Here is a 23,872-nt window from a genome sequence, read left to right on the forward strand (position 1 = left end):
TGCTTGGTCCCAGCTCCTGCCAACCTAGCAGTTCGAAAGCACGTCAAAATGCAAGTAGATAAATAGGAACCGCTACAGCGGGAAGGTAAACGGCGTTTCCATGTGCTGCTCTGGTTTGCCAGAAGCGGCTTTGTCATGCTGGCCACATGACCTGGAAGCTGTACGCCGGCTCCCTCGGCCAATAATGCGAGATGAGCGCGCAACCCCAGAGCCGGTCACGACTGGACCTAATGGTCAGGGGTCCCTTTACCTTTACCTTTACCTTTACCAGAAGGTTAGAGTGTGTTGCTGATAATGCCAAGGTTGCAGATTCAATCCCCATATGGGACAGCGGCATAGGGGGTTGGACTAGATGATCCTCAGGGTCCCTTTCCAGCTCTGGGATTCTATGATACCCCCCCCCCAAAAAAAGCTGGCACCACACATCTCTATGTCCCATAAGTGCTTGAAATGGTTTGAAGCAGGAACTGATAGTTCTCCTTTTGCATGAGATAACCAGTGCAAACACATTATAATGACATATCACGTTTTCTGGGGGCTGAGCCTTGGCACTGAAAACAAATTTCAAGGGTGAGACCTGGCACACCCTAGCTCAAATTAAGCTGCGAGTTCCCACAGGAGTTCACACACACACACAGACATCGCATTCCTGCGCAGTAAGCCAGGCATAATTAGGTAAAAGAAAACAGTGATGTGGTAGGGAAGATATGAGGGTATTCTATTAAAAAAAAACTATGCAAGATGGGAAAGAGAATAAACAATGGGAACATCCTTGGGTTGGATGGGGGAGGAAAAGGTTTCGCTATGCAGCGTTGATCTTTTTGAACTGAGCCCTCCCGTAAATTGAACAAGTTATGTTAAGCCCTGGATGTGTAGAATCTGCACCCGAGGAAAGATCAAATGGTTCTTGCCTCCTTCATATCAACTCATTGAACATCATGTTTGCATAGGAGGCGACACACAATAATTGTTCCATGCACCCCCGATTTGGTGGGTATAAATGACTGGACAGAGCCTATGCCTCCTGGGATCTACCAGTGAATGCCCCTGTTCCAGAGTGTGCATGGAGAGAAGGGCCCTATTTGCTTGCTATGGCTCTTCTCAGGGCCGGCCCTAAGGCAAAGCTGGGTGGCGCAATGCGCCAGGGTGCCGGGCCACCAGGGGCCGCCGAGCTGGGAAATGGGGGGGCGGCGCTGGAGGGATCTTCATGCCACGGCGCTTGATATGCTTAAGATGGCCCTGGCTCTTCTCCATGCGTAGAATAAATATGTGCATGGTAGGCAGCAGCAGGCGCTACCTGTTGACATTTGCACTGTGAAAAGCCGGTCACCACACCCTGGACACTGCTCCATGCAGTGAGGAATTCTGAACCCTTTGGGGGTATGCTTGTGTGTGGACCCATGCAGCAGGAGTGGGAGTCTGCTACCACCTCTCATAAGTGCATTCATTCTACATGCGGGGAAGAGCCCAAATAAGTGAACAGGGCTCAGAGGTATGGCCTGGAAGGAGATGGGGTTAGTGAGTGCCACGCCCCTCCTTCACTGCAGGTAGGCTCTTTATGCATCCACATAAGGCTTTAGTCCTTAGGTGAATTTAAGGAAGTCTCAGTTACTTGAACTATATTGTCCTATGGAGATTATTTATAGGAGTTAAATTCTGGTCGCTGTTAGGAAATTTAATCCTCATATTCACACACAACTACCACGTTGCCATTTTTGCCAAGCGTGTGCAGAAGGCAGCAAGTCCAGTGGGATGAGTTGCAGAAGTGATGCCCACCACCGGAAAATAAACAAATGCAGGTAATGCCTGTTTGATTAGCAGCATGCCAAAATGTAACTGGTGTGGCTGGATCAGCTGAGACATAGAAGTGGGAAGCTGCCAGGCATATATCTTAGGGAAAGAGAGAAGAGCTAGATCGGTCCGGTTGCTTTAGAAGGCAATGGTGCCTAGAAAAAAGGCATAGCAGCCCAGATTGTTTTTCTATACACAGGAAATGAAAAAGGATTTCCCCCAAAAGAGTAAGTGCATAATGGTAAATGCATCATTCAACATGTTGATCTGCACTGTGTTTCAGAGGCAATGCACTGTGGCTTTACAGCATACGATGTATCTCCATAGTGGGCTTTAAAACAGAATTTGCCAATCGTTACAAGTCCCCCCCACCCTGATAACACAGGCATACAGCAAGCCCAGATGGTCCTTCTGTTCTGAGAATTACCCCACAGCCAAAACCTACACCCACGATGTGGTTTTGCCCTGCCTTTCAAGGGATACAGATCCGTATCCATTATACTCCTCTGCATATGTTTTTCACTTCTAATTCCCCATAGACGTGACCAAATATATCATAGTGCTGACACTTGCTGGAATGTGGCCTACAGTGCTGACAAGTTATTGTTGTAATGTAGAATGTTTGCTATTGTAGGCTGTTTGAATAAAGCCACATCCTGTCCCTCTACTCCCACTCGAGTGCCAAAAAACCCCCAAACTGCAAGAAAAAAATCACCATATTTCCCCTGCAAATATTTCAGCTTGTGGGCAACATGCTCTTCACTGAGGAATACATGGGGAGGATAAGGATGCTGTGGTTTCTTGGCTACTGATAAGATTACTGAGTCACAATTTAAAATAGAAACAGGACAGTCATTATGTGGCTGGGGACCCTGCAGAGAATCTGTACCCTTCTGTTGGGCTTTTGTGTAGGTGAGCATTTTGCAACCTGGAGCCCTTCAGGCATTTTGGAGCCTGACTGTGGGCTATTCTGGCTGGGGCTGATGGGATTCAGGAGTCCAAAACATCTGTGGGGGGGCACCAGATTGGGTAAGGCTTGTGGAAACTAGCCAGCTTCATTCCCGCCAACATTTCATAGGTGAATCTTTAGGGAACCTTTGTTTTTTTACTCCCAAGGAAAAGGGGTTGCTGCTATACTGAATTGAATTCATTATTAATACGGTCACAGACCAGCATCAACACGCACAATATCACAAATCATAAAACATATCAAAAATACAAAGGACAGTGTGAATATGACAAGGATTAAAATAGAAGAATTAAAATTACTTATTAGCGTACCCCCTGTAGTTGACATTTAGGGGTTTGATCATTATGGGATACCACTTGCTATACTGACACAAAGGATTCATTGACTGATCAGCTCTCACCTTCCCACTTTACAATTACACATTTTTCTTCTCAATGTAGGGGGAGATTGAATGGTATACTTGAATAACTTACACTACTGATGATATGTACATATGATGCCACAATATATATCTGCTGAACTAAATCTCCTGCTAACAACTCATGACTTTGATCCTGCCTTCTTAGACTCAGTGTGTACCTGGATGAGAATTCAGTATATACATTAGGGAGAATCAAGCCAACTCTCTTTTTTTTTAAAAAAAACCATTTTTTATTAAAATTTCCAATTACAAACCAATCATATCAATTATTCCAAATAAATCAAGCCAACTCTCAAAGCAGGCGCTGACTCTGACCATTTCTGGTCTTCGCATCTCTAGATGAATGGTTTTGTAAATAGCATTGATCTTTACAATATGTAGCTTAAAACAGTTTCCCCTCCCTTCTGTCTGACGAAAGGTTCAGTGTCACCTGGAAAGATGCACACTTTGGCTGCATCAGAAATTGACCCAGGAAAAAATGCCACATAGTTCTAATTTTATGTTCTTTGGTATCTTGGATTGCAGCCGCAGGCTGCATTGCTGCTGAAGGGACAATATTGTCCAAGCCTAGGCGCCGACACGCATAAACTACCGTATCTAGAAACAGAAAATGAACTTGTGGTACTTTTTTCCTCTATGACTATGTAGCTACAAGTCAAGCAGTGAATGTGTTTAATCCAATAGCAATGCCAGCTACTCCTATAGTAGAACTACTAGCATTGAATGTTTAAAAATGCAGCAGCAGGTGGAGTTAGAAGAACAAGAGTACTTTTAGGCAGCCGCCTGCTTGGCCTGAAGAACTTATTGAGCACCAGTCATGAACCATTTATTGTGACCTGCCAGATCTTTGACAGCCTCCATTTTTGCAGTCTTGGGCAGGCAGAAAAAGCAAGAGATCTATAGAGCCCTAATGTGGGCAGGGACAACTCCAGAATTGCAGTGCTCTAAATATGGCTTCCTTTGTCATGTCTCTCATGCTGGTGGATCGTTCCCCCTCAATGTTGCCAAGTGGTTTAGGATGCTTTGTCCTCCTATTTATTTCCCTGAGGAATGAGGGGCCTGTGAATGGGACCTTCTGCCAGTGGTGGGTGATATTAGTGTCAGTGCTCTGATCGGCACCATGTGGCTGCCATTATAATTGCCCATGATGCACCAGAATCACATGGTTTTGCCCCGGGGCCTTTTTGGCAATTACAGTAGTGGCCACAAGCCACTAGGCAAACCAGGTAAGGGGCCTCAGGACAGTGGCATCAACAGCAGAATACTGCATGCTGCAACTGCAAGTTGTTCAGGCTGCCTCTTGCTTTTCCAGAGATGTTATGAAAGGCAAGGGAAACCTCCCCCCCCCTGTTCTTTCTTCAAGTGCATGAAAAAAGAGTGGTGGTGGTGGGGAGTTCTTCAGTTTGCACAACAAAAGGAAAATAGGGGTGCTTTCTTGTATTCTGATGAGCCCTCAGCGCAGAAGACAGAGATAAAAGATGACACAATTTTAAACAGTTCAGCTGTTCCCAGGATGTTTGTCTAGTATATTCAAGGCCCCGACTGGCTGGTTGCCCACCCTGTGTCCTAGCCAGGGTTGTTGTTGTTCAACGGCTGTGTGGGAGGAGAGGGAGCCTTGAGATCTTCCTGTCGTGAATTGATTTGAAGCAGGTGCCTTATCGAAGCAGCCTCCATCTTATCCCACCTCCCACATTCCCATCTGGAGTTCAGGGTTGCTGTGGTTTTGTGTTCCTTTCCATTTGGTTCAAGAAAAATGTCCTTCATTTCTTCCCAGAGATATGGCTTGTTTGTAACAGGAGGGGAAATGCAGAGCGGGAGCCGTATCTTTAGAGCAAGGTTTTACTTCCCTCCCTCTTCAGTTGTCAACCTTGGTGCTTGGAGATTTCCCCCTAGACTTTTCTAACTGATTTATTAGCATGAGGGGGGGGGGATAGGTTATCAACAGATATATCTTCGTGTTCTTTACTCTTTATACTCACAAAGTCGATCATATTGCAACACCAACCAACAGGCCCATCCCATTTTGCAACAGGAAGGTGCTGCCGCCCAGCCAAAGCCTCGCTTCCTGGGATTGCACAGTGGTGGCTTCCAGTGTGATCTCATGAGATTTGTGGAGCTCTCACGAGATCTCACTGGAAGCCGCCGCCATTGCTTCTTTTTGCTTCTCCAGGCCTAGGTCTGCTATAGCCCTGTATCACCTAGGGAGTTGCTGGAAACCTCCCCATATCTGTATGACCTAGGGAGTTGCTGGAACCCACCCCATGGTTCAATTTCTGAAACTGTTTTGGGTCTGTTCGCTCAAGTGAGGCAGGTACACTGCCCTTCCTTCCAAATTAAGGATACTGCTTTGGGGGCAGGTAGACTTCTACTGTGGGTCCCACTCAATTGATGCCTCCCATACAAATATACATACATACATACATATATAAGGGTCTAAGATTTACTGCGTCTCCTTGTCTCCTTGATGTTTGGTGCTGCATAAGATGGACATTCCTCAACCCGTGCGTCGAGTGACAGCGTCCGGAGTGTCACAGCAGGGGCTACTTCGGTTTCCCATGCGCTGGACGTCTTTTGCCGGTCAGACGCTGCAAGGGGAAACTGGTGCACCGTGCGCTGGGTACCCACTCCTGATTAGGTACAGCAGGGTGTGGATCCAGGGGGTCATCTCAGGCACTTTCACCGGATGGAATGGATACCTCACCACCTAGGAATGAAGAGGGTCTCGTCTCCCTTCCTTCAAGGATTCACTCAGGGACTCGCTAGCGTCAGGCTGGAACCATCGTGTCAGGCTCCGCAAGGCTACACGCTGTTCGCTCGAGTGATTTCCTGTAGATAAAAAACAAAGGAGGGGGGGAGAGAGAGATTGTCCTTGTAGCTGCCGCTGCTGTTTTAGAACTTCTTGCTGGTTAGTCCACCACCAAACTCTCCGAGGTAGTGCGTCCCACGTATTGGACATTGAGGTGTGTCTGGCACACAGAAGTCATCTCTGGGATGTAGCAGCAGTTAGTTGAGAAGTCATCTCTGGGATATAGCAGCAGTGCCTTACAGCAGTCTTTGCCGAATTTCACAAGGCTTGCAACAGGATTCCACGTCTGGTCCATCTTTCAGGATCTCCTCGTGGTTTCTCTTTCCTTCCACAGAACTTCATGCATGTGCAGGGTTAAGGAGGGGTCCTTTAAATCCGTATTTGCCTCCCATCCAGCTGCCGACGGCTGAGTTCTGCTAGGATACTGAAGCCTGTTTTTCAAATTATGCAAAGTCTTGTGGTTTCTAGAAGAAGAAAAAACTTACAGCTGCTTTGTAGCAACGGGCTGTTTCCGTGAGACATAATTTTTTTTTAAAGTCAAAGCATTTAGAGCAGTAGTGTTTTTGTAAGCTGAAACGTGGACCTCCAAAGCATAACATCTTTTTCTCCCTACTTTCACAGCAACGGTCTTGGTCACACAATGTCACACAATAGAATGTCCGAAATGGCAACACCAGCCAGGCACAGCCACAGTCTCTAAGTGCAGGTTGCAGGAGAAAGCAAGTTGTGCAAATACAAATCATGCAGAATCGCTTGTGTAACCAAATAAGGGGGGTTACGCCACACATCTCTGCCGGAGGTTTGAGAGACTGCTTGAGATTTTTCGCAGCCTGTCTTCCAATGGTAGTGTTAGATTCAAACAGACAATGTCTTTACACACAAATCTCCATTCAGTATAACTTCCTTCTACCTTATCCTGAATTCTTTAGTTGATAAACATTCATTTCATTAAAATATGCAGTTCTACAAATTTTCCAACGTTGCTGTCACAAAAACATATGAAATGGGGTTGCAGGTAGGAGGGTAAAACCCTTTAAACGTAGTTTGCTTTTAGAAGGACTCAAATGTCTCTTTTTTCCCCATTCTTGTAAGTTTCCCCAAAAACTAAAGTCTGCACAGCTACAACAGGACTTGGGGAAAAGATTATAATTGTTCAAATAAAATCTATTGTCTCTTGCGTTGTGAACTACTTAAGTACATGATTTTTTTCTTTTCTTTTCTTTTGAAGCCAGCTGAAGCATATGAAAACATTTTCTGAGCACCGTTACTGGCATTTTGTCAGTTTCCTGTGGGGGGGGGGTAGCCTCATTTCTAGTATGGTGAATAGCATTCTAAAGGTTGCAGAGATGATTTTTCTGAACCAATCCTCCGCTGTCTGTTTGTACAGCCCTTTTAGGCATAAAATCAGTCTGATGCTTCTTTTGGTTTTTTTTTTGGGGGGGGGCTCTTTCAAGGATATTTAAAAGCAGAATACTGGGTGCCTATATTTATAACAAAGTCCAGATGCAGGTAACTCTTAAGTCACCTTGACCATGGCTCTTTGCCATGCCTGCCAAACCGACGAACTCTCTTCTGCTGGGACCCCCTTGTCCCATCTTTCTCCGAACACTCTTCCTTCCTCTTTTACATTGACCGAGACATCTCCGTCCTAGCAACTGACCTTCACCAGTGACCTTTGAACCCCTTCTGGTTCCTCACTGGTCCTTGAGCCATTATTTGTTGCTGTTTAACCACTGCCTTTCTCTTCATCTTCTTTCTCAAAATGCCTTTCTTCTCTCTGGGGGGGGGGGAATACTGGTTTGCACCACCCTTTTTCTCTGAACTTGTTGTTGGCAGGACTTGTAAATTAAATGTCTTTTATGACATTCTGAATTTATCTATCATGAATTCTAGGGAAATCACATTTTTCCCTCCTCTTGACCATACTCCTCCCATTTATGGCCCTGTAAAGTATCCCCTCATTCACAGCACGCACTGCAAACTTTGCCACACATACCATGCATTGGACACTTTACCACACTCTACCTCCCAGTTTTTCCTTGTTTCCTAAATGTCTATTTGTCAGGGGACCTCCTCCCTACTGACTACTAACATACACATTTTCCTCCTCCCTTTGCCTCTTACCCAAAGCGCATGGTTTTCCCAGTTGACCTCTAATTAACTGAGTACTACCAACACGCTGGAGATGTGATCAGGATCTCCCTTCCCCTCATTAAAGGGGGCCAATTCCCTTCAAGGTACCTTTTCCCTTTCTACTTACCCCAGCCGGCTTTTCCTGTTCTTCCCTTCCAACCTCGGTCCTTTTGCCTCTTCGTCCAGGGCACGGAAACTCAAGGGCCACCTCTGATCCTCCGGAAAAAGTCTGCCGGTGTGCACCAGACCAGAGGCGCCGTTAGGAATCTGCGCCCTGTCCAGTGGGGCAAAAGGGGACTGCCTCTGGTTCAGGGAAATGCCCTCATCCGAGTCACGCACGGCACCAGAAATGTAAGGTCAGCAGAAATGTAATATGGATGATTGGCTTCCCAAATTGACCAGACGAAATCTCAGGCAGTTGTACATATTATAAAACAGATTTATTAAAACATTTATTGCAATAAATGGTGGCAGTGAGAATGAGTTTCTCATTCTGCCCGACCCATGGGCATACACAGAGTGCTTTTATACCTTTTTGACAGAGTGAAGTGAAGATCAGCCTTTCTGCAGTACTTCATCAACCAATCAAGAGAGAGCACCCCAAGATGCAAAGTCACCCGCCCAACTCTACTAGGTGGCGTTATGTACCTGGTACCTTCATACACGTGTCTATGTGGAATTTTACAGGCACAATTGTGGTTGTGCTCTACTTAGAATTTGCGGTGGGCTGCATCCTCTTGCTCTTGTGGTTTATGCTAGAATTTCTTAGAAGTGCTGTGTGTGGTTAGATCTTTGCATTAGATGTGCAAACATGCTGTGCCTGTTTGCTTTCTATCAGAGGCAGAGAGATTTAGAATTGAATATACAAAATGGAGTTCCTCTTGCTCTTATGGCCTGACCAGGATTATTCTGGCCCTGGTCATTGCCACCCTATACCAAAAGCTTTAGTTCTTCAAAGATGGGCCTTCAAAGTCTAGTCTGCTCTTCTGGTGGGCCACTTCTGGTGGTTCCCCACGCCCCGAGGTTCAGCTGTCCTTCACTAGGGTCAAATCTTTAGCATGGCAGTCTCTGCCCTATAGAACTCCTTGCCAGTGGAGGTTCAGCAGGGAGCTATCCCTGCCTTCTGAAAATGGCACTATTTAGACAAGCCTTGGCAATATGGATTTCTCTTCTTAACCAATCATCCTATCTACTGGAGTTTCAAATAATATTTTATGGATATTTGTGGATTGAGTTTATTATATATTTTATATGTTGCAGATTAGAAATATTTAAATGAATGAATGAGTAAATGAATAGTACAACAGCCCTGTATAGGGAGGTTTTTCATGTTTGATGTATTACTGTGTTTTTATATTTTGCTGAAAGCTGCCCAGGGTGGCTGGGGCAACCCAGTTAGATGGGCAGAGTACAAATAAAATAAATAATAATAATAATTGTTGTTATTATTACTATTATATTAGTCTGTCGGGCATATAATAATAATAATAATAATAATAATAATAATAATAATAATAATAATTAATAGCACAGGCTGTCATGATTTTGTTACTAGGCCTACTCTGGTGTCTTTAAACAGCCTGATACATGAAGTTTTCCCATCCCATTATTCTCCATGGCAGAAAAAGGGGCAAGAGAGAGACCAGCTGGACTGAGTTACATTTTCAGTAGAAACAGATGTAAGCTTCAATGGTGATAGAATTACAGTAAGGTCTGGGAAGGTCAGGCCCCTTTGCTGCATTTGGGGCCTCCTGGCTTCCCTTTCAGGACTCAGAGATACGCACTTTGTACAAAAAGAAGGAGCCAAAGGAGAAGAATTCTCCTTTGTTTTACCCAGACCTGTGTTCAAAGCACATGGAGCTGAGACAGGGAAAAGAACAAATTCACCCTAAGAGCAGTGTGAGGCAGAAGCAACGGGCTGAAAAGGGTAAAAGTTCCCCTCAAGTATTCAGGGCAAAAAAAATCATAAATATCTAACACAAGTTACACAGGGAGAAAGTGCATCCGTGTGCTTTCGAATCCTCTCAGACTGGGGGTTTGGATGTGTACTAGAAATCCACATAACAAAACTGAAGTTAGCAAATATGAATTCTGAGTTTATCCCCTGCCCCCGGGCCGCTTTTTCTAAATTTTTCATTTTTGATCTATCCACATTAGCTTCGTACATTTGATGTAATGTGGATTCACACATCGATGTTCCTATAAAAATAGCTCTATCAACATCTATAAGTCATGGCAGCTAAATGGAACCTCCATGTTCAGGGGTAGTTTAGCTCATTGATGACAGAAACTAATCAGGAAGGGCAAACAGTCTCTCATGCATGGTAGATTTTTGAGAGGATATTTATGGAGATCTTTAATGGGTGCTATAGGATATACTAACTAAAGGGTACACTGGTGCCCGTGGGCGCCATGCTGGAAACCCCTGCTGCTATTGGAAACTGCTCTGTCCAGGTGCTAGGGTTCAAGTCATTACTCGGATCTTTCAAAATGATGATGTAATTAACTGTGAGCAACAGTAGGTGCCCTAGGACAGGTCCAGGGGGACAATGGGAGAGAAGACTTAAACTGGCTTCACATATTTTCACAAGCACTTTGCCGACTCCCCTGCCCTTGCAATCTGTTGTTCGATGCCAAGAACTAATTGCATATTTTCTTTGTGGGCTGTGCACACATTTTAGCAGTCCTGTAGCATCAGCAGATATTATTGGCATCCCCATAGGGGTGCAGACTTTAATCAATATAATCTGTTACCCTAAGAGTTTCTATGCACTGCCTGCATAAGGTCGGCTTAACTATTGCTGAAGCTATAATTCAAGCCAGAGCCCTTGCAGACCACTGCTCTCTCAGGTATGACAGAGAGAGCGAGACACTGAAGCAGCGACAGCTGGGGGGCGCACTCTGCAGGTTGCAAATGCGAGTGCAGCTTCCCCAGCAGAAGTCGCACAAAGGATGAAAAGGAGTGCTGCAATTCTTGGGCCAGCCCTTCATCTGGAAGGGGAGCTTGCAAAACTTTGCAGTCAGAGAAAAGAGACTGCTAATTTCTTCCTTCAGCGTTTTCTTCATTAACATTCCAAGCTTGGGAATAATTTTAAACAGTTACTGCCTGCCCGTGCTATTTTTCTAGAAAAAGAGGTGCCAGAGCTCACCGTGAACACCTCCCTTGTTCTCTTAAAATGGCAACGGTGCCCACCTGAGAGGGGCCAGAACTGAGTTCCAGCAAGTTCCGGCTGAAAAAAAAAGCCCTGCTGCCTGCCAATGAAAAGAATAGAGTTGCAGTGGTTTCCCAGTCCCAAGACAGGCAGTTCTTAGAGACGCGTCATACAGTGGTGCTTCGGGTTACAGACGCTTCAGGTTACAGATTCCGCTAACCCAGAAATAGTACCTCGGGTTAAGAACTTTGCTTCAGGATGAGAACAGAAATTGTGTGGCAGTGGCGGCGGGGAGGCCCCATTAGCTAAAGTGGTGCTTCAGGTTAAGAATAGTTTCAGGTTAAGAATGGACCTCCGGAACGAATTTCTTAACCAGAGGTACCACTGTATTTGGTTATCTGCAAAAAAAACCCTATTCATCAGTCGGCTTGGTGTTTTGTATTTTGTTTTGTTTTGCTGCTTCTTCTTTTTGAGCAGTGCAATGCGGATGTAGAAGACTTATGCGACAACAAAGAGGCAGTCTGGGAAAACTAAGGCACTGGGAGAATCTGTGGCAGAGAGAACTCCAGAACAGTGGCAAAGCTGCACGCTCCGACACCGGGGAAGGAGAGCAGGCAGGGGTGTGGCTGGGGCGTGGTGCCCGGCACAGTGGGGGTGTGCGTGGCACATGTCGGGGGGGTGGCCGCAATGGTACCCCCCTCCCCAATGATGCCGGGGGCGGTACGCTTTCCCCACCCCCTTCCTCTGCCAGTGCTCCAGAATCAGGCAGAAGCTGAAGGAGGCAAGTGGGATGGGAAAGGGCAAGAGGCAGAGATGAGTCAGGCTGGTGAAGAGTCACAGGAATCTCGCTCTCTTGCTGGGACAAGCTCCCTCCCTCCCTCCCTCCCTCCCTCCCTCCCTCCCTGACTCCCAGAACCACAGGCGGCATGAAAAGTGTGGAGCAAAGACAGGCTACATGCAGAAGTACTATCCGATTGCTTGGGAAAGGCCCTGGAGAGGAGGAGACATACAGTAGATGGCTTGGGGAAGTGGGAACCTTTAGTTCATGGAGTAACCTTTTGTTTTCATGGAGTAAGACCTACAAGGAAGGAGCTGGTGTGCTCAGTAAGCCTGACACTCAGCCAAGTCGGCGAAGATTGTATTTTTGCTAATAAAGTGTTAACACCAACTTTGACCTGTGTGATTTGCTGACTGGCTCACTCTGTGACAGATATCAAGTGCAGGTGGCATTGACTGGTGTCAGGAACCTGCAAATATAGGGAATATCTTGATGGAATAGGGGTGGATGGAATAGGAAAGGAGAACTGTGTATATGTTTGAAGAGGGGGATTGGGGTTAGGGTTAGAGCCATATTCACAGCCAGAGCCATGGATACATATACATTAGCATATGCAAATGGGCACTTTAAATACCTAGCTGGTGCCCCTGGATACAATTGGAGGGGGACCTTGCACATTACACCATTTGTGTGCAGAGGTGCTTCTGTACCAGAATCATTCACTCTACCTCAGCCTTCCCCAACCTGGAACCATCCAGGTATTGTTGAACTACAGATCTTTCGCCATGCTGGTTGGGACTTGGAGCCGAACAACATTTGGAGGGCATCAGGTTGGAGAAGGCTGCTCTAGCTGGACTACAGCAATAATGTTTGTATTGTAAACATGCTCCAATGGCAGATACAGGTCTAGCAGATTCAAAGTGTTCTCAATGGCCCCGTCTTCACCTGTAGAGGACACCTGTACGCCTGTGTATCAGTACCTGTGTTAATCATCTGTATTTTGGATGATCAAGTCTGTTCCTGAAATGAATTCTATCCGGCTTCTGATAGGATGCTTTGAGGGTCTGCTGACTGAAAGACGAGATGGAAATATTTTAGATAAATGTGCAAATAATAAATATTGTATTCATAAATGCCTGCTTCGTATCCAGGACCAAACTCACAATGTGATTATAGTATCATTTCTCTTGGCTGACAGATTAGTTAGGGAGTCTCTCTGTTGAATACCCATCGCATTGAAGGGACAAAGGAAATAATGCTACTCTTGTCTTTGGTATTTCTCTTTTCTCTTTTATAGGTGCCCAGGAAATGTTGACTAGTGTCCAGGTAACAAATCTCAGCCCATTGTTTCTTCCCTTCCCACAGGAGCACATTTACAAGCTGATGAAGAGCGACAGCTATGCACGTTTCCTCCGTTCTAATGCTTACCAAGACTTGTTGCTGGCAAAGAAGAAGGTATCTGTCGGGAAGGACATGCTTGCATCTCTGAGCACTTCTTGACTCCTGCCTGCCGCTTGCTGCTGTGTGAACATGAAAATTACGTTATTTGGGGGGGGGGCTTTCGCTCCCCTTTCTTCCAAAGGAACGAAAGCACTTCTTTCTTTCTCCTTGAAGCTCCATGTTTGGCATCCCTATAAACAGCAGTCAATGTGAGGAAGACCTACTCTGCGCATCCTCTGCGAGGATCATGTGAAATAGAAGCTGCCTAGTTCTGAGCCTGGTCATTGGGAAGGGGCAAATGGCTTGATTGCCAAAGGGTCAGGGTTCAATCCCTGGCCTCCCCAAGTGGGACTGAGAAAGACCCCCTTTCTGAAATCCTAGAGAGGTGTATTGTCAGTCACTGTGGACAATGCTGAGCTTTATGGACCAATGGTCAGACTCAGTAAAAGGCAGTTTCCTAGGCTCCTACATCAATGGAGCACACTGGCTGTCTGCTCCGAGCCTCCTTTCTCAACTCTTCTACCTCAGGGTCAAATGACAAAATACACTTGATGCACAATGCGTAGCTACATCTCTGTTGTCTCTTATTTACAGCCATGGAGGAGCCTGATGTTGCTGACACTGCTCAGCTCATCCCTCCCTAGGAGCAACACAGCTATGGGGATTAGTCCAAAAGTTCCCACTGGCACTAAGTTCTCATTGCCGCCCCTCCCCACCCATTGCAGTTCTAATATCAATTCAGCAGAGGGTGCACACCTGCAATTAAGTAAGGGGAGGACACCCGGAGACACAGCTGCATGCTAAGGAGGAGGTGTAATGTGTAGTTTGACCCTGAGGACCTTTAACTGGAGATGTCAGAGCATGACCCTGGGACCTAGTATGGGATCCACCATGGAGTTACAGCTCCTTCACAAGGATCTCTCCAACTAAGCATAAGGCATTAAAATCCCATTCTAAACTCATTCAGGACAAATATGTGATCTTGTGTAACGTTACCTATGAATCTCTATTTTTCATAACCATGGCAGTAGCTAATGATTGGGAAGTAGCACAAAACCCTCTTCCATTTAGTGTCTTTTGTCAAGCCTTGTAGCTTTTCTTGTAAGGGATGCCTTGCATGGAGACTTCATCATGATTTCCTATCAGCTCCCCTCCCCTCCTGTTTTACCTGCACTTTCCTGTATGTGGTTTCTCCCGTCCCACTTTCCCCCCATTTAATTTTAAGCTAATTACAGTAAGACTGGGAACTCCTCAAAAGCAGCATCCCTTTCCATTCCTTTCTGCCTTTTTGGTATCTGCATGCCCATTATCAGCAATATGTTTTCCATCCAGGTCAAAATAACAAAGGGTTTCTTGTTGCACTGATAATCAGGTCCTTGCCAGGCAAGGAAGAAGGGTGGAGAGCAGAGGTAGTTTTATCTCCATTTGTGGCTGTGTTTAAACATCTTTCAGAAGCTCCTCCACCTAGAACCATGTTGCATAGACATAGGAGAGAATTCCCCACTTCTCCCGTTCCCCTTTGACCTTCAAGACACTTTGTGCAGAGTTTTCCCAGCTTCTGCAGCTTGGGTTTACTGCTGTTTCCTATTGCTTTGCTCTTTGCTGTCTCCATCCTGCTGGGGCTTCCATATGCTGCCAAATTAAAGTTAGCCTCTACTGCAGCTCCAATGTGCCCTCCGTGATTAGAATGGATTTCCCACAATCCAGCAGTCCCTTCTGTGTTCAGGAGCTCAGAGGCACAGCTGGAGTTACTGAGCAAAGCCTTTGCACGTCTGTTAGTGGCCTCTCATGCACTGTGGAGACAACTAGATTGGATCGAATGTGTTGGAACAATTGAGCGAAAACTCTTGTACACTGAAGCAGCCTTCACTTAGCTCCAAGAGTGTGCCAGGTATTTTCCAGAACCATTTTTTCCATGCTGTCTGCCATTGCGAATGCCGTATAGAGGCAACAGACCAAATAAGAGGTTCTCTTATACTAGGCATTGACTTCAGGCAGGTTTTAGTGGCATACGTTGAAATGGGAAAACGCAGGTACTATGGGAAGGTCCTATTTGCTCTGTGTAGTTTTCTTGTTTATCTTCAGACTGGTGGGTTGCTGCCATACATGGATTGTGGGCTTGGTGGGTTACTGTTTCGAGAGGCCTTCTTTAAAGTCCACCTTCCTTTTAGTATATGCTTCAGGGTGCAAAGTGAGTACCTATAAGCATCGTCCTGCTGCTTCTGTTGGAGTCTTGTCAGACGATGCAGAGCATCAGATTTTATTTAAGGTATACATGTAGCCCTAGTACGGATCTTGAATTGGTGCTGCAGACTCCTCTGGTAGTCCGGTCCCAGAAGGGGTAGCCTTCTTGAATAACCGAACTGTGGGTGCTGTGTGATCAATCACCTGTAGTGGTTTTCTTTTTCAGATGTAGGGCTATGAACCCAAGTGCTTTCAGGGGATCAAGTAACTGAAGTACGGTTGGTTGGTTGGTTGGTTGGTTGGTTTGCTTGCTTGCTTGCTTTGTTTTTTTAAAGAAAATGAAATAATTAATGGGATTGTAAGAGGTTGTTTCAAGAGGATGTAAGCTTTGCTGGTGTTCTGTTTCAATTTCAAAACTAGAAAGGGTATATGAGCTTCGCTGCTACAGAAGGACAGCAAGAAGTGTTTAGTCACTTAAAAAAACAGAACAGCTTTGGAAACAAAGTGAGCTCTGTAAAGCAAAGCATCCCGAAGGAAAGCTTTAAGGATGTGTTGATGCAAAGTGTGCTTCAGCTGAAAAGTGCAGGGGTACAACCCCATCTCTGAGTCCTGACTGACTGGGAAGATGGCTGGAAGTGACACCGGGAGGAAGTGTTAACTGAGCTACCTCACAGTTGTTAGGGCAACGTGTGCCCACTGCTCTCTAAGAGTTGATGAGGGAAGCATCTAATGCAGGCATGTCCAAAGTTCTTTAAAGAATTCAAAATGTTTACCCCAGGGTAGTATCCAGCTGTTCCTCCTTCTGCTAGGTGACGTTTTTCCCAGTCTTCAACTCCTGGCATCTCAAGTACAGTGGTACCTCGGTTTACAAGCACAATTGGTTCCGGAAGTCTGTACTTAACCTGAAGCGAACTTTCCCATTGAAAGTAATTGAAAGTGGATTAATCAGTTCCAGACGGTCCATGAAACTGAAAATACTCAAACTGAGGCGTACTTAAACCGAGGTATGACTGCACAGAATTACAATTCTCAGCACTGCTAAGAAACTACATTTCCCAGGATTCGGGGGAAGGGAGTCATGTACTCATACCTGCCAAGTCCCAGACTGCAGAATCCGGGACCGGCAGCCACATGACGCAACTTCCGGTGTCGCTTTGCCCATCTATGGTCACCAAAAATGGCCACTGCCAACACTGGAAGTCACGTCTATGCACTTCCGGACATGCGTAGACACGACTTTCGAAGCCGGCGCCGGCCATTTTCAGTGCCCATAGATGGGCAAATCAGGGGGGGGGGGATGGCCGCCGGCAGGAGAATATAAGGGAGAATATAAGGGAGACAATGTGATACGGGGGACCGCCAGGAAAAGGTAAGAAAAAACAGGGGTTTCCCGGGGAAAACGGGGTTCTTGGCAGCTATGCATGTACTTCAAATATATGGTGCATATGCAGCCTACCATTAAGCTGAATGGGGTGGCTGCCTCCAGCAGTTGTTTTTGGGTGTCTTGAAAAGGCAGCAAATGGATAAATAAAATAGCTTTTATTATTGTGTTTTGTGTGGGAGAGGGGAGTTGTGAGGTTTTCTGCATCAGACACCAAAATAACTTGGCCAGCCTCTGGAGTTCTGTGCACCTTAAGTTGGGGACGGGGGGTCATTTGCTGATCTGCAGCAAAATGACTTGAATGTGAAACGCCTTGCAGGAATGACACATCCTGGCACTAGGTCTTGTATTCGAAGAACTAGCTATTTGGGGGTTGGAGTAGGAGCAATCAGGTAGGGTGGCTAAAGCTAAAGCGAGGGGAAATAATGCAGACACAATAAACCTATGGACCCACGTTTTCTCATCCCCTTGCAGCTAACTGGAATGAGCGCTTTCCTTATCAGAGCATTTTTACTTTACATAGCTATGCCCAACTCTTTGCTACAACAATGGGTTGATTTGTTCTCTTGTGCCAACTGCGCTCCCCCCACAACCCCCTCTTTTGCATGTTTGAAAACTGCATAAGCCAGCCACTGCATATTTGTATGTGCTGAATTCTGCATTTACAGACATTAATGAGTGGAAATGTTAACATGCTGCCGCAGACAGAATGGTTAGGTTTGTAATTATCCTCCCTGCTTTAAGAGGGACACACAGAACGCTCCAGTTAAATTCATCAAGGTTTACGAAACAGTCCCCAGTATGTTCACTTTTCAGTGAACTCAAGCAAGCAACAAAGATCTAGTCACCCACAATTTATCATCTGAGCATACTTCGTTAGGCAGGAATACTGCTGACAGCAAAATGCACACTTATCCTTGTTTTAATCTGTGTCAACCTATTTGTCATACTTGCAGTGCAATGCTATGCATACTTACGTGGAATTTAAGTTCCCCTATGTTCTAGCAAGTGTGTTTAGGATTGCGGCCTCAGAATAGCCTCGCTCAGGTGTGATGCCTTAGCAGGGAATGTCAACATGAGCAGGGAGGTGTGGGAGTTTGCATGTTCACTCCACCCCTAAGGCCCCCACATGCATCAACTCCACTTACTCCACCCACAACCTTCCCACAATTCATAAACAAGAACTCTGGTAGCAGAGGGGCTTCCTGATTGCAGGAAGGCGTCTAAAAACATATTTAGTCTAGCCTGCCTGGAAACCCCCTCCAGACTTTCCTGCTCAGTTTAGGAAGGTTGGAGGTGGGGCAGGACATTGGGGGATTGCCCTGCCTACATGCCCCTTGTATTGGCATTTCCTGTTCAGGCATAATACATAATACATAAGCAAGGCTGATGTCTATAGTACCTGTCCATTTTCAGAATGCTTGATGTGCAATATTTCAGCAATCCTCATAAGAACCCGGTAAGGTAGACCAGAATATATTGTTCCCATGCTGCAGATGGAAAGAGGAGGTTCTGGTGAGGAAACCCACTGTTTGCCTAATGCCAGCTAATAATTCCGTGTCTCAGTTTGAACTGGAAATGTCAGAACACACACCCTTTGCTGCATCATTACATAGGCTCTGAACTGATTTGGTCTCAATCTCTTTCAGCGCCAAGAAAAGGCATATAATAGGTTGTATTCATTGCTGTTCCCCCTTGAACTGATGGAAGGTTATTTGACACAGCAGAGGCTTCGGTCAGCACAACAGGAAGGAAAACAATTTTCACCACTTCCCTCTCCCCTGCAGACACACCCTCCCCCCAAAAAAAAATCTGCTCCAGATGGTTCAATTTTATAAGTTTATTCATAACAATGGGTTAATGCAAATTGCAAATAAACATTAGGCAGGTTTTTAACTTTGTTTACTAAATACCTGTAAAATAAACTAACTACATTAAATAGCTCTCTGGGGCATCATATAGTATTCTGTTGCAACCTGAACATTTCCCAATGAACATTTTCTGATGCAAATTACCCTAATCTGCATAGGAAAGCTTTCCAGACAACTTTCCCAGAAAACCCACATCACTGTTTGAGGGATGCTTTGGAACATGCATGGGAGGTGGCACAAGGGAGAAGGGATTAGCCAAAATAAGTTCCCTCCTTCCAATTTTGTTAATGGAAATCTCCTGTTTCATCATCTCCTATTGAACACCATTGGATGCAACCCATTCAGGGATCTAGAACCAGCTGTAGTTTAATGCAATTCTATTCATTTCCCAAAAATCTATACTTGCAAAGCTGCCTAATGCACAGTCAGGGCATCCAACTCAGTGTTATCCTCACTGAGGGACAGCAGTTCTCCAGAGATTCAGGTAGGAGTCTTTTCAAGGCCCTCCTGGAGATGCCAAGGACTGAATCTGAGTCCTTCTTAATTCAAAGCATGTGCTCTACCACTGAACAATAGCCCCTCCCCACTGTGCTATAAAAGGTAAAGGGACCCCCCCGTGGACGACTCGGGGGTTGCGGCGCTCATCTCGCTTTACTGGCCAAGGGAGCCGGCATACAGCTTCCGGGTCATGTGGCCAGCATGACTAAGCAGCTTCTGGCGAACCAGAGCAGCGCACGGAAACGCCGTTTACCTTCCCTTTGTAGAGGTACCTATTTATCTACTTGCACTTTGATGTGCTTTCAAACTACTAGGTTGTCAGGAGCTGGGACCGAGCAACGGGAGCTCACCCCGTTGCAGGGATTCGAACCGCCGACCTTCTGATCGGCAAGCCCTAGGCTCAGTGGTTTAACCCACAGCGCCACCCGCGTCCCTCTCCACTGTGCTATATTGGCCCCAAATAAGAAGGCCAAGAGACATCCCTTCAGTTCATCAGGGCCCAGATAAGCATAATTGTGCAACTTGAGCTGTGCACATCATCCACAGGCCATGGGCTACACTTTCAGGACCCTGCTTTCAGACACAGGGTCTTTCTGAACCGGTGTTTTTCAACAAGTGTTAAAATAGGAACTGGAATGCAAGACACTTCAGAGAGCCCTGGAAGAAAATCTGTATATTTTAAGGTTCTCTGATCCCAAACTTCAGCTTTTCTTAATTATGGATACCTAGAGGTCCCTCTTGCAAAGAAGAAGCTTTTCTTTTCTTTTTTAAAAAAGTCTTGCTCTACTCTTTGATGCTGAATGCAAAGCAATTTGAAGACCATTCAGAAAAGGTTAAGAGTTCAATTCCTCACCATCGAAGCCTAAAATATTTTATTTACAGACATGCAGGCATCTTTTCTAATAATTGCTGTGCTAAACTATCAATGCAAAGGTCATCCCAGTGCATTCTTTAATTGAGCATTTAATCTCAAGCGCCAGAGACTTTCCCATTAAGATTCTATTTTGATGTACATGGAAAACTACCAGAACCAGATGAAAAGAAGTTGGAGGAAAGGCCTTAGTTCAGGGGTGGAGCATCTGCATAGCAGCAGGCACCATGTCCCGGGTTTAACCCCCAGCATATCCAGATGATACTCCGCTTAAATGGTCAGGCTGCTTCCTATGTAGCACAACCCTAAGAAGTCTTTATACTGAAGCATCTTAATTTTTTCTTGTGTTCATAAGTTTTGCTGGTGTTGACAGCAGTTCCCATTTTTTTTCTCTCCTTGCTTCTTATGATATGTTTTGACCTGAAAGATGTGTTTCTTCCTGTTTGTACTGCTGGCTGTATGTTAATGCCTAGTATCTGATTAATCCCTGCACTCCAGGCATGGCGAACCTGTGACCTTTTGAGATGTCATTGGATTCCAGCTCCTGTCTTCCTCAGTCAGTATGGCCCAAAGGTCAGGGATGTTGGGAGTTATAGTCCAACAACGCCTGGAGGGCCAAAGGTTTCCCATCCCTGACATAAAGGCTTCACCAGATTCTCCCTTGCCTGCTCCTGCAGACTAGTATTGAACCCATCAGCCCCAGCTACCATCTGGAGGGCCAGAGCGTCCTCATCCCTATTATAGGCAGATTTCTGCTGCAATCTTTTACCACCCGTTTTCACTTCTCTTCCATCTGCTTGTAGATCTGATCGGTAAGTCACAAGCACTGATTTTATCTTTTGTATTCCGGAGGAGTAGAATTGAATGAAGAGAGTTCTCCAAAAAGAACTTGACCCTTTGCCATTACTCTTCTCCCTTCCACGCCCCCATGCAGCACCAACTGACATGAAAGTTTTCAATTACAGAAACAGTCACTTGCAAAGCAGAGTGTTTAGTACCATAATGCAAAGCCCTGCTCTTTACGTAACTTCCCAATGTTCCTAACTCCCTTCAGCAAAAGTGTCCTTTTGCTAGAAAGGATTTCCCTTTCTTCCTTTCCTTAGAAGGATCTGCTGTTCTTCTCCGATCTCTTGACCCTTCGTTTTAAAAGAAAATGCAGGTTTAATAAAAACCACCAAACACATTCATAATCCCATGTCTCTGTTACTTCCCAACCCCAAGTGAACTGGAGGTAAGGTAGTTTCCCCAGATGATATACTGATGGTTCCCCCCACACACACACACACCATTTAATGCCTTTATTCAACAAAATGGCAGGCTTGCTAGCAAAATTGCCTCTTCTTTCATAGTTCCTAGGGTTTGTCCTGTGCCAAATGAATCACATTACTTTGGAGAACAGCAACATATCGAGAATGTTGGTGGCTTTCTTGTTATAATGAAAGTATATTATTTATATGCTCTAGCAGATAATTAATTTGTTTTTTCAACAACAAAAACTGCATCATAGTCCCATCCAGGTGTCTCCCCCTGCCCCCAAAGCCATGTACAGAAGCTGGCCAATCCTGGTGGTTGAGACTTTCTACCAACACTTGCAATGGGATGACGACAATCCAACACACCTGAGGGCAGTAGGGCAAGCCAAGTGACAGACAGCTCTGTCTCCCAACATCTTGCTGCTGCTCTCCATCTGCTACCCCCCACACTTGCTGTCTAATGGCAGGATTGGCCCTGGTCTCATCCTTGCTCGCTTGCATCTGCATATTTTAGGATAAAATAAATTGGTGGTGGAGAATCTTGTTTATTATGGAAACTTGACTGCCATTTCTGTCCTTCTCACTTAGAGATTCCTGAGAAACCTACAGGATTCCTCATAGCACAGTCTAAAAACCACTGTGCTATAGCCATTGTATATGTTGCGTCTCACCTGTGTGCAGCAATATACAACAGCATAATAAAGCTATAAGTAGGTCAGTCTTGAATGATATTGGCCCTGATCCAGTTATTGTCACGAGTGGTTCATGGTCCCGTAAGGCAATGCATCAGCATTCAAATTAAAAGACACACCCAACGTGCAGGGGTTAGGAGAGCTTCCATGGGTGGCTCCTTGATGTTGGATAGGGGCAATGTCTGTTCATATTGGTTCATTTTATAAAATCAATGAGCCTATCCTGAATGGTAGGAGACTGCCGTGTGCTGATTGGGAAAGCTCAGGGATTTAATTATTTATTAAAAAGACAGATGCAGAATGCAGCATTACCTATCTTTCTCTTGAACAATGTAAGTTTGGACTAGAGCTACCTACAGAGCCACATTTTAAGCACAGAGCACAGGATACTTTCCAATGGGAAAAGCTACCAGAATATTACAATACAAAAGTTAGTTGCTTTGTTCTTGCAAATTGTAGCTGCCATGTTTTGAGATGTTTTATCTTTCTTCTTTTCTTTTGCTAATGTTTTTAGATCAAAATTTAAGCTGAAGGGATTCTTTTTTTTTTCAGTAGTTTTTCCTTCCTAACTTTTTTTCCCCTTCCAAAGCCCGAGAATGAGCAAGGTCGTAGAACTTCTCTAGAAAAGTTCACTCGCAGCGTGGTAAGTTCCTTTTGCTTTTGCTTTTCTTTCTTTTCCCCACATTCTCTTCAGCATTTTCTTTTATTTCAGAAATTATTTTATTAAATTTTATAACAACTCCTGTGTAGTTTACCCCTGTACAATCAAAAGGTAGAATTTCATGATATGCAGATTTCGGCTAGTGAAGGTATCCCAGTCTACCATAAGCAGAATGCTCCCCACAAGGCTATAGGTTTAAGAGATGTTTAATGAACTTGTTTCAAACCAGTTGCCCAGTAATGGACAACTTACAATTTTCATTCATAAAAGCGCATGCAGATTCTGAACTCAGTCCCCAAAATCCATTACAGTTCTGTTGATCTAACGTGGGCCTCTAAAATATTTTGGAACGGTCAGCTATGATTGAATACTGTCAGCTATCCTATGCAAAGACGCATAAGACTAGTTCCATGAGCCTGATAGTATTTCATTAAAAAGTGCTTTTTCCTCACACATGGCAGATTGCTTTTGAAACGGAAGGGAGCTTCAAAAGTAATTTGCAGTTTGCCTTTAGTAGTTGGCAAGTCAAAGAAAAAGAAGAGGACAAAATAAACCCAGACTAGCAAAAGTGTGAGCTTAAGTTGCTCTTTGAACGTGGCTGTAGAACAGAATGTATAACATTTCCTCAACCATTCATGAGAACCATAAGAAGTGCCCTGCAGGATCCAACCAAAGGCCTATCTCGTCCAACATTCTGTGACCAACCACAAGCTTCGGAGCATCATAGCCCTCCCCTGCTGCCATTCCCCAGTAACAGATACTCATGCTTGCCTCTGAGCCTGGATGTAGCATACAGCCATCATTACTAGTAGCCAACGACAGTCTTATCCTCCATGTAATCCCTTTCCAAAGGCATCTAAGCTAGAGGCTCCTAAGTCTTCTAAGCTAGAGGCTCCTAAGTCTTCTCTTTTCAATCACCTAAGTGGAAGACACTGGCAGAGGTGGATCTTGAGGTCAAGTCAGAAGCTTC

General features: G+C 45.1%; 1 protein-coding gene across 3 annotated transcripts in view; it reads left to right on the forward strand.

Annotated features, from left to right (window-relative positions):
• RGS6 (regulator of G protein signaling 6) overlaps positions 1-23,872 on the forward strand; it is a 208,205-nt gene that overhangs the window by 170,485 nt on the left and 13,848 nt on the right. The window contains exons 16-17 of one of the 3 annotated variants that reach the window (XM_088670129.1): positions 13,417-13,506; positions 22,831-22,884. In XM_088670129.1, coding sequence (XP_088526255.1) covers positions 13,417-13,506; positions 22,831-22,884 — 144 coding nt within the window. Of the gene's footprint in view, positions 1-13,416; positions 13,507-22,830; positions 23,079-23,872 lie in introns of those variants that run through there. The other 2 variants (XM_088670126.1, XM_060273710.2) reach the window with 2 other exon arrangements.

This window comes from Zootoca vivipara, chromosome 1 (genome assembly GCF_965207765.1).
Source record: "Zootoca vivipara chromosome 1, rZooViv2.hap1.1, whole genome shotgun sequence".
Taxonomy (NCBI): domain Eukaryota; kingdom Metazoa; phylum Chordata; class Lepidosauria; order Squamata; family Lacertidae; genus Zootoca; species Zootoca vivipara.